The sequence below is a fragment of the Marmota flaviventris genome, chromosome 9 (assembly GCF_047511675.1).
Source record: "Marmota flaviventris isolate mMarFla1 chromosome 9, mMarFla1.hap1, whole genome shotgun sequence".
NCBI lineage: Eukaryota > Metazoa > Chordata > Mammalia > Rodentia > Sciuridae > Marmota > Marmota flaviventris.
Window position 1 is genome coordinate 65,600,657 of NC_092506.1, and position 11,708 is coordinate 65,612,364.

The following is an 11,708-nucleotide window of genomic DNA, read 5'->3' on the forward strand; positions in this document are numbered from 1 at the left end:
CCTAATGGCAAGAATTTAAAATCTTATAACAAATATATTTTCAGAGCATTGAATTAGTCTTTAGCACTTAATGAGACAGGGCTTGCCAAAGCCCTAAAAATTAATAATGAGTGTCACAACTGAATATAAATGGTCATATTATATCTGGAAGCATATGAAAACCCTAAAGGAGCAATACTTAAGGAGGCAAACTCTTTGGGATTTTCTGTTATATATTCTATTAAAGAAAAATAACCTGTTATCTTAGAAGAAAACCACTTCACTATACATTTTTGTTTTTGATACTGGAGATTTAGCCCAAGAGGCTCTTTACAGCTGAGCTACACCTGCAGCCCTTTTTATTTTTTATTTTGAGACAAAGTCTCAGAAGTTGCTTAAGTCCTTGCTAAGTTGCTGAGGCTGACTTCCAACTTGCAGTCCTCCCACCTCAGCCCCCAGAGTCGATGGGATTACATGCTACCATGCCTTATTTCACTATACTTTCAATCTTTTTAATTATGTCTATCATCCAATCTTGGAAATTTTGTAAACCAGACTTCTCAACCTTGGCACTACTGACATTTGGACTGGATAATTCCTGTTGTGAGGGGCTGCCTTGTGCACTGTAGGATATTTAGCAGGATCCTTGGCATCTAAGGATTCCCGCCCCTTGATAATCAAAAATGTCATTTCCAAATGTGGCGAAATGGAGGGCTGAAGTGAGAGGCATGAAAATCCTCCCTATCCACCTGCTGAGAACTATTGTAACAATCAAAAACACTTTTATTCTAAATTCTTAGAAACACAAAATATATAATACAAGCCTTTAAAGGGTGCCTTTACAAAGACAAAGATAATAAAGAATTAAACTCAAGAGAAAAAAGTAGAAATATATATCCAAAATAACAAAAACTTCTAAGTGCAAATAAATAATAAGTAAAATAAAAAATAAAAGGCAGATACACAAAATAAATGTCCATTATTATCAGAAATTCATGTCTAAATTACATTTTTATCAAACATTGCTTTCAGGCTGGGGATATAGCTCAGTTGGTAGAGTGCTTGCTTTACATGCACAAGGCCCTGGATTCACTCCCTAGCACCAAAAAAAAAAAAAAAAAAAAAAAAAAAAGGTTGCTTTCAAGATGGGCATGGTAGCCTGTGCCTATAGTCCCAGCTACTTGAGAGCCTGAGGCAAGAAGGATGGCTTGAGCCCAGAGCCTAAGAGTTAGGGACAAATCTAGGCAACATAATGAGATTCCATCTCAATCAATAAAGACTGCTTTTGAAATACACTTTACCACCAAAGGAAGCACTAGATTAAATTACACCATACATACCTCCAAATTTGGCATTCACCATAACATACAAATGCTCTCGAGGATAAGCATTTAGATCCCTGGACACCGCATGTAAACTAATGGTGGGGTATTCCAGTGAGAATCCTAATCCAGAACCATCTAACCAAGACAGGCGGCTGAAAAACATGTTTTAAATAGATTATTTTTAGAAACTGAATCCTAACAATATTCCAAAGTTTATAAAGGTTCAGCCTAGATACTTTCATGCATGTGAATAAATCCAAATTAAGTTTTTAGAAACATTCCTAAAATAAAAAAATTCAGCAGGAACTGAATTGTCTTTAAGACCAAATCTATTATACCTTATTTTCTACCAGCTATAAATTAAAATAGATTTGAAATGCAATTTTTTAAAAGTGATTTATTCTTATTTGGATTGTCTTCTGGTACCCTATTTCCTTTTGCCAATCTTCCTTATCTAGTTAAGTCCCCAGCAATTCCATGAGCTCTCCTTTCAATTACCACAGTCTATAATAATCTCCCCACTTATGCTCAGTAACATACAATTAGGGCTTTACTCTGTAGAAATGAATCTTACATATAACCTGCTACTTGACAGCAGAACCTGACTTGTCACATTCCTGTAACATTCTTTGAAAACATTAGCATAGTGCTCAGCATGTAAGCATGCAATGAGTATTTGGAAATCACCAATTTCCCCATTAATTTTTTACACTAAATGATACACATTTAAAATGGCTATAATCACAATCACAAGAGATACACTCTATGAAGATTTTTCACTTTATTCCCAGCTTAAGGAAAAAACTATAAATAAACTAGGTCTAGTTTTCCCTCAAAAGTGGTCACATGCAAATATTTTATTGATATGACAAAAGACACATATCACCAAAATCAGTACACTGAATTTTGAATAGGTATTGCCTAATTTTTTGGTAATAACTACCCATATGGAATATATCACTTAGCAGAAATTAGCAAAAAGATCCCAAAGAAAGCACAAAAATTGTTTTTGTAATACAAGTTCATGTAGTATGGTAGATATCTAGGGCTAGTAGGAAACAGAGAATGACTGCTAAGGAACCTTGATGGAATATCTTAGAAATATTCTAAAATTGATTGTGGTGATAACTGCCAAGTCAGTAAACTATGTGAATTACCTCAACAAAGAGAATTTTGGAAAGAACTTAAGGGGGTTGGAGATATAGCTCAGCAGTAGAGAAGATGCTTAGCATGTATGAGGCCGTGGGTTCATCCTTACCACTAAATAAATAATAAACAAATACATAAATAAAGAAGTTAATTCAACAATATTCCTATATCAGTCTATTTTCTTTCTTTTTTAAAAAAATATTTATTTTTTAGGTGTAGATGGATACAACATAATGCCTTTATTTTTATGTGGTGCTGAGGATCGAACCCAGGTCCCGCCCGTGCTAGGTGAGCGCTCTACCGCTGAGCCACAATCCCAGCCCCTCTATTTTCTTTTTTAAAAAATATTTTAGTTATAGTTGGACACAATACCTTTATTTCACTTATTTATTTTTATGTGGTGGTGAGGATCGAACCCAGGATCTCGCACGTGTGAAGCGAGCACTCTATCACTGAGCCATAACCCCAGCCCCAAATTTTTCTATACACTTTTAATAAGCTGAGGTATCTAATATCTACCCAATCAAAAACAAAAGTATAATAGGAGAATCCAGGACTCCCTTGGGCAGAAACAAGGACAGTGTGGCAGTCTGAACTGTTCACATTCAGTGTGAAGAGGAGGTTGAATTCTACACTCAAGTCCTTCTAGAACAACATAACAAGTATATAACACATGATCCTCAGTTATCAAAAGCATTATTAAAAGCAAAGGCAGGTCTGAGCATGGAGAAGCACCTCTATAATCCCAGCTACTTGGGAGACTAAGGCAGAAGGACTGCAAATTTGAAGTCAACCTGGACAATTTAGTGATATCCTGTCCCAAAACAAAAAAAAATTAAAAAGGGCTGGGGCTGTAGTTCAGTGATAGAACACATATTTAGCATGGTTTGCTACAGCATACCTAGCGTGTGCAAGATCTCCACCCCCACAAAGAAAAAACAAAGGCAGTGTATTAAAGACTATGGTAATTAACTGTTTAATTCCATAAATATACTGAAGGCAATATAACTGTGTCTTTTTTTTTTTTTCCGTCTTGGTACTAGGGATTGAACCCTGAAGTGCTTTAGCACTGAGCTACATTTCCAGCCCTTTTAATTTTGTATCTTAAGACAGTTTCATTAAGTTGCTTAGGGCCTCACTCACTTGCTGAGGCTGGCCTTGAACTTGTGATCCTCCTGCTCAGCCTCCCAACTAATGGTAGCTTTTTAAAAAATTGAAAGCCATTGCTGAGTGCAGTGGCACATGCCTATAATCCCAATGGCTCAGGAGGTTGAGGCAGGAGAATCATGAGTTCAAAACCAACCTCAGCAACTTAGCAAGGCCCCAAGCAACTAGGAAGACCCTGTCTCTAAATAAAATACAAAAAATGGCTAGGGATATGGTTCAGTGGTTGAGTGCCCCTGGGTTCAATCCCTGGTACAAAAAAAAAAGAAAGCCAGGAGAAGACCGCCAGAACGGCGCAAAGATCACACACCCCAGCCCTGGAAGATGGGGAACTGTCTCAAATCCCCCACCTCGGATGACATCTCCCTGCTTCACAAGTCCTGGTCCGACCATGCTAGCTTTGGCGAGGGGAAGGAGCAGGATCAGGAGCCGCCACCGCCATATCAGGAACAAGTTCTAGTTCCAGTTTATCATCAAATACCTAGCCAGACTCGGCTAGCAACTCAGCTGACTGAAGAGGAACAAATTAGGATAGCTTAAAGAATAGGCCTTACACAGCATCTGCCTGAAGGAGTTTATGACCCTGGAAGAGACGGATCAGAAGAAAAGATCCGGGAGTGTGGGAGCTGTATGATGGGACTTTGTTTATGGGAACCCAATTTGATTTCTGCTGTGCATGCACATCATCTGGACTGTATAGATGACTGATTGATGAGATCCTTCACGTGCCCCTCCTGCATGGAGCCAGTTGATGCAGCACTGCTCTCATCCTATGAGACTAATTGAGCCAGGGTCTCTCTGACTTCAAGTGAACCATCATTTTTGGTGGTTTTTAACTTTAGTCACTGAGTGCAAAGAGCCAGGATTACGAATTAAGATCATGCACAAAAAGTTTCCTAAAAATTCCTGGATGGCTGCAGATGTTGAGGAAAGTATATGATATTTTAGAAACTTAGCGGGGGGAAGTAGGATGATATTTTTATGTAAAGCCTTGACCCAGTGTTTAAGAATATAATTGTATTTAGACCTTGTTATTGCTCCAGTACATAGGAATTATGTAAAGTATTAAAGCAACTGTATATGTTTAAATTGTGTGTGTGTTGAAGATTAGGAAAAAAGATAATGGTTATTTTTCCTAAATGAAATAACTTTCTTCTCTCCACCAAATTCTTTTCTGAAGTTAATGGCATTTGGGTCAAGGTTTTATTAAAAGCTACATTTTATAACACTGGCACACACACACAAAAATAGTTTTAAGCTTGTGTGCACAGTTCTTTTTTCCCACTGGAAATGGAATTCATTGCCTTAGGTCTTTTTAAATAGTATATTATCATTGGGACTGACTCTATGCTTGAAAACCAGTTTATTTATAACCTGTTGTAAGTGCTATATTCTGTTTGCAGTTAGGAAATGCAAAATTTTAAGTGATCTCCTAGCTTGTAAGCAAACTGAGATACACTATCCCTTTTCTATATAAAAATGAGTTAATGTGTCAATAAATCAACTCAGCAAGGTGGGTTTAACATTACCCTTTCCTATGTGTTTTATCTAATTCTTTTGGTTGTTAATATGGTGATAAATGAAAGTCAAGGTAAATTTTAAATATTAAGATTTCCGATTTACTGAGCTTGAATTATGCCACTATGCTTATGTAAAAATGAAGGTGGCACCATGGTAAAACTTAATGAGAAGTAGTTTCTCAGTTGTAATAATTTTGATTTCTCTTTCTTTTCTTTTTAAAGAGAGAGAGAGAGAGAATTTTTTTAATATTTATTTTTTAGTTTTTTTGGCAGGCACAACATCGTTGTTTGTATGTGGTGCTGAGGATCGAACCCGGGCCGCACGCATGCCAGGCGAGCGCGCTACCGCTTAAGCCACACCCCCAGCCCTGATTTCTCTTTCTTGTGATCTCTCCTTCCCTGTTGTCTTGAACCATAGCAAAAGGATTCTGCATCTCTCATTACTGTAGTGATGAGGTTACTGAAGTTATATAAACACATCTCAGTCTCTGTTTCTTTGAGAGGTTATCTGTTAAGTCCTGCTAGGTGATTGACAAGACTAAGTAGGGAGAATAAAGGTAAATGTGATTCATGTTTTGCACATAAATGCAGAATTTTATAACCACATGACTTCATAGTTGTGGTCTTAAAAAAGGAATTTCTCCTTTAATTTTTCTTGCAGTTAATGTAATACTCTAAATCTCTAAGCTTCTGAAGTGTTAGAGGTAGAGATGGTCTAGTAAAGATGTAGTATTAATGTATATCCATTTAGCATGTGTTTATTTTTCCTTATGTACTCCAGGTGATTTATCTGTTCAGCTCAGTGATATTACAGCTAAACAACATTCATTAGCAAAAGGAGAAGCAGTCTACACCTAACAGAGGAATCAGAAATGTTTCTTATTTTTGTTGAGTTGAATGTTTGACTCTAACACTTTTCTACTTACAAAACATAAGTTCCTTAAAGATTCTTCATAATTGTATTATAGAAGAATTTAGTATATCATAAGTATTTAATTTGACATCCAACTGTAGTAGCCATATGTTGATTTCCTTAAGAACACCATGATGGAAACACTCAAATGAATTTGAGAAAAATTGGAAGAAATCAGATTATCGGGTTCTGTTAAATTGTTAATGTATCTTGCTTAAATTTTGTTCGTTAATTTATATCCATCCGATTATATAAAGCAAATTTGGAGGAAACAGCTGAAGTTATGCAATATTTTCAGTGATAATTACTTTTGGTTCTTGTGTTTTCTACTTAAAACATGATGTCTATGTTATCCAGTATTATAGTCAGACCTTCTTTTCTAGATTGTCAGAATTGCTAAATGAGCTTTTTTTTTTTTTTTTTAATCAGTTTTATGTTGATTTTAGTCTTTCTTTATTATAAGGCTTCTTTCACAGAAGTTTGGTAATATTGAAGGCACCGGTATTGAACAGAATGATTTTTGGGGCACTTTATATCCCTTGACTTTGTTCTCCACATATCATGTTAAAATCCATCAATTGTGGCTTTTACTGAGTTGTTAAATAAAGTTATAATACAGTTGTGAAGGGCAGAAAAAAAAAAAAGAAAGAAAAGGAAAATCTGGCTGGCTTAAAACTGTAGAGAGCATGAAGTGATAAACCCTAGAAATTGGGGCTGGGGTTGTAGCTCAGGTACAGCGCTCGCCCAGCACATGTGAGGCCCTGGGTTGGGTCCTCAGCACCACATAAAAATAAAGAAAGACAAAGAAAAACAGAGAGAGAGAGAGAGAGAGAGAGAGAGAGAGAGAGAAAGGCCTTGTGTCCAAATACACCTAAAAAAATAAATATTAAAAAAAAGAACTCTAGAAATAATTTTCCAGAATGACTCATCCCCAACAGTTCAAAGAAACAGGTTTTATCATGTAATTAGATTGTGCGATGTATGCGCCTTTTCTGTTTGTTTCTTTCTTCTTAATGTAGAGATAGAAGAGTGTTCATGGACCAGAGAATCGCTCTACTAAAACCATCTTATCTTAAAACAAACTGCCCTTTTCTTACCTCAACAGTCTTCTGGTATGATCATAATTTAGAAAGGAACATTCTATACCTAAATGTCCAAAATAATTTCAAACATTCAAAGTCACAAAACATTTTATGTTTGAAATCTAAACATAGAATCAGTGCCTATCAAATTACAGACTTCAATTTAAAAACCATAATAAGTGCTGTGTAGTTGCTCACTGCTGTCAAGACTACTGCCTTAGCACAGCATTTCCAATGGAACTCTCACGGTAATATATAGAAATGGATTTAGCACCCTAGGACAGGGACAAATTGCACTTAAAAGTTATATTTACCTGATCATTAAGTTCATATTTTTTAGTTACTTTTCATGTATTTTAGAAGAAAAGTCCTCCCAAGCCAAAATACACAATTGACTACACCCAGTTCTAAAAAAACGAGTCAAAAAAAAAAAAAAAAAAAAAAAAGAATTAGCCAGTAAACATGTAGAGATAATTTTTTCTTTTCTTTTTTTTTTAGTGCTTGGAAGGGAACTTAGGGCCTCGCCCATGCTAGGCAAGGACTCAACTACTTAGCTAGATCCCTAGTACTTTTTTTAAGCTGTAAAACAGGGTTCTCAATAAGCTGACCATGCTGGCCTCAAACTAGCAATCCTGCCTCAGTCTCCTAAGTAGCTGGCATTTCAGAAATGTTTTTGCTAAATTCATGCTTTTGCACAAGCATGGTCAGTGTCCTTTATTCCTGGCATGGGGTGAAAAAAAACAGGACAGGGGATTAAGAGAGGTCTTGAACTTGGGTTGGCATAATTATTTGGTTTAAAATTAATTCTGAATGAGATCCAAAAAGGAATTTTTTTCTAAGTTTAAGTTATTTATTTGTTACTTAATTATCTATCTTACCTGTTTTAAGTGGCCTATTTTGAATTATCCATGCCTCTATACCTTTGTTATTTGGATAAAAAGTCGACTTCTTATAAAACTGAACTCTGAAAATAAGGCTGCAAAATTTACTTCTTTGAATACATACTTTAGAAGCTATTTACTAAAAGTCAAATGTGACACTATTCCTCTTTGACTGAAATCCTAAAGTAGTTTCCACAAAGTCTAAGGGTTATAATAATAAACCATGCTCATGCATATGGCTCTCTCCTGCTCCAGGTTTATTGAAGAACTGCTGGACTGGGTATACATGTATATGCTGTGTGTGTCTATGTGAAATACACACATACATATCCTGGTACACAGAATAATGGTTTTCAACCTTGCATCTAGCTATCTTATTTATTCTAATTAGAACATTTCCCCATTCACCTGGCTGTTAATTATCATTTGTCACATTCTTCAGGAAGACTTTCCAGTATGTTAAAACCTTGGAATGCTAGGTGGGAACGAACAAAAAAGGGGGATAAACAAGGAGGTGGGGCTAACAGTGAGTGAAGAGATATATACAGATATCCAAGTGTTGGTTTAATTATAATTATTTATGGAAAAACAAAATGTGTATATATACACAATGGAGTTTTATTGAACCACAAAGAAGATGAAATTATGTAATTTGCAGGAAAATGGATGGAATTTTGAAAACATTAGGTTAAGTGAAATAAGCCAAACTCAAAGTCAAGGGTCATGTGTTTTCTCTCATATGTGGAAGCTAGAGAGGACAAAGAAAGGTGGTGGTGGTGAAGATCATGAAAATTGAAGGGAGATCAGTAAAGGAAAGAGACCAGGGGAGGGAGGAGGAAAGGGAAGGGGAAAATAATGGGTAATACTGACCAAATTATATTGCTATGTTGTATGAATGCATAAATATATATCAACAAATCCCACAATTATGTACAGCTACAACACACAACTAAAAATATGAAAAAAAGAAACCTCAAAAAATTATATTTTATACATACATAACTTGTACATTATATATACAATTTTTACACACGTATTACAAAAAAATGTTTTCTTAAAGAAATGAGAAATTTGTTAGTGAAAAGTTGATTAAAAATCAAAACTTAAAAAAAAATAGATAAAATCTTAAAAGGATTTAATACTTCCAGAGTGTGACAACTGGGTTGTGATTGTCCTTGTTCTTCAGAAGTATGTTAATGTATTTACAGATGAGGTGAAAAACATGCCTGTAATTCTCCAACAGCTCAAGAAAAAAAGGATATATGGCAAAATGTTAACAAGTAATGAATCTTTTTTTTTAATATTTTTTTTTTTAGCTGTAGATGAACACAGTATCTTTATGTATTTATTTTTATGTGGTACTGAGGATTGAACCCAGTGCCTCATACATGCAAGGCAAAGGCTCTACCACTGAGCCCCAGCCTCAGTAATGGATTTTTATAAGAAGTGTTAATAACATTCGCAGCTTTTCTTTAAGTCTGAAACTTTTCAAAATACAAAATCAGGTACCAGATATTCCCAAAAAAGAAATTCTAGAAAGAAGAACCAATGTATGGAGATGCAATGAAGAAAAAAGATTGTACAAGGGTTAGAAATATATCTGTGCTCTAGCTTTTACTTATTTAAAAGAAACTGTTGCCCCCAAGATTAAAGATCTTCTTGTCAATACCCAACAGACGCTTTTTTGATTTTATCTGACTGCCTTTATTCTTCTTCCATGACTCACCTCTTCATGTAGTTGTATCCACAAGGTTCTATCTATAGTGTTCTCTTCTTTTTTTTTTTAATATTTTTTTAATTGTAGATGGACACAATACCTTTATTATTTATTTATTTACTTTTATGTGATGCTGAGGATCAAACCCAGTGCCTCACACATTGGAGGCAAGCTGCACTGAGCCACAACCCCAACTCCTATACTGTTCTCTTCTTGAGTTATTCAACTCCCATGAGTATATGTTAATATTTACTGTAACGACTTCCAAATCTTTAATACCACTCCCCTAAGAGAGACACACTTATTTTATTCCATACATGTCCAGACCAAACTCATGACCTGCCCTTCATCCCAAATTTGCTTTTGTTTCTAGCTATACTTCCTCAGTGACTAGCTGAAAACCTAAACTTTGCCCAGCATCTAAATTTCCCTTTGAATCAAGGTTCTTTACAATTTTTATGCCCAGAATCTAGTAGGCAAAATTTTGGCTTCCAAGACATTCATTTCCTAGTGTCATGACTGTAAATATGTTTTAAATGGCAGAAAGGACTTTGGGAATGCAATTAAATTTACTAATCAATTGACAATAATATAGGGAGATTATCCTGTTATCTGGGTGGCCCAAAATAATCACATGAGCTTTTAAAAGCCGAGAATTTGGGGCTGCGCTTGTGGCTCAGCGGTAGAGTACTTTTCTCGCACGCACAAGACCCTGGGTTCGATTCTCGGCACCACATTAAAAAAAATAATAAAGGTATTGTGTCCAAATATAACTAAAAAATAAATATAAAAAAAGCAGAGAATTCTCTGGCTATAGAAGGAAGCAAAAGGGGAAATCAAGAGTCTGCGAAGGACGATTCATGTGTCACTGTCAGTTTGGAAGAAGGGGGTTACACGTCTAGTCAACATGGACTTCAAAAGCAATATTTAAGACACGTCTGTGAAATTCCAAGGTGCTACAGGTGTCCAAATAAAAGAAATTCCTTCCAGGACCCCCAAAAGTAAGTCAGGTGCCTCTGGATCTAATCCCAGCGTGCGTGGGGTTGAGGATGTTCCTCTTCCCATCCACACCTAGAGAAGAAAATCTATACTCCTTAACCAAACTTTCAAAATCCCCTACAATTTGCTCTGAGCTTACATATCTTATGCAGGGCAACATCCTTCTCACAAGTTCTTTCACAAAGACAAGCAAACTGAAAGTCTAACTCAGAATTCGAAAACTCAAAACCTTAACCGTGATCATGAACTAATGACAACGCACGCTCCAGGTCTGCAGTAGACAGGCGGGTAGAAAAGCACAAACCGTGGGAAATTCCATCTGGAGAATGGAGAAAGAAAGGCTCCATCCAGGGGAGGGCACCGTGGAATAATAGTCTTCCTGAGGACGCACAGCACGCGCTCTGCTCCCGGCAGCCCCGAGGTCGCATACCGCCTCGCTCCTCTGCACTGCCTGCGCCAGAGGCCATCGCTGGTGAAAAGGGACCCTACCTCTCCGCGATGTAAAGAGTGCCGATACCGAGGCCCTTTCCGTTCAGCACAGCCTCTGTATCTGGCTGCTGTTGCCGAAGCCCCTCATCCTGTCCCGGCGGCGGGAAACTCTTTAGGAAGCTCATTGTACCCGGGAGCATCGAAACAGGTTCTCAGAAACTAAGACACAGCAATACCCGCTCGCTGCAACACGCCCCGGAAGCGGTGGCAAGCAACCCAGAAGAACAACTTAGCCTGCACCGGAATTTGAGCGCCCTCGACCATAGAGATGAGACGCTCTAGGCAAAGCGCTCGCAGTTTTTTGACGCCCGGATTTGTCACGTGACACTACTCCCCCTCTCTCCCTTTCTAAGGTCCTAGACTTGGAATAATTGAACTTTCTCTAGCACATCCTACTTCAAGGTCGTCACAGCAGCCCTGTGAGACGAAGTACAAGGAATATTATTATGCCTTTTTCTACAAAAGCGGAAACGGGCCTGAGACCTGAAGT

The 11,708-nt window shown here is 36.9% G+C and overlaps 1 protein-coding gene and 1 pseudogene across 4 annotated transcripts in view; one reads left to right on the forward strand and one right to left on the reverse strand.

Moving 5' to 3' along the window:
• Clns1a (chloride nucleotide-sensitive channel 1A) overlaps positions 1–11,418 on the reverse strand; it is a 38,207-nt gene extending 26,789 nt beyond the window's left edge. For all 4 annotated transcript variants that reach the window (XM_071616523.1, XM_027942718.2, XM_027942717.2 and 1 more), the window contains exons 1-2: positions 11,219–11,418; positions 1,320–1,456 (exon numbers count right to left, since the gene is read on the reverse strand). In XM_071616523.1, the coding sequence (XP_071472624.1) occupies positions 1,320–1,456; positions 11,219–11,358 (277 nt within the window). In that variant the 5' untranslated portion in view covers positions 11,359–11,418. The remainder of the gene's footprint in view (positions 1–1,319; positions 1,457–11,218) is intronic.
• Positions 3,942–4,403, forward strand: LOC114098473 (RING finger protein 11 pseudogene; annotated as a pseudogene).
• Positions 11,419–11,708: the final 290 nt, after the last annotated feature.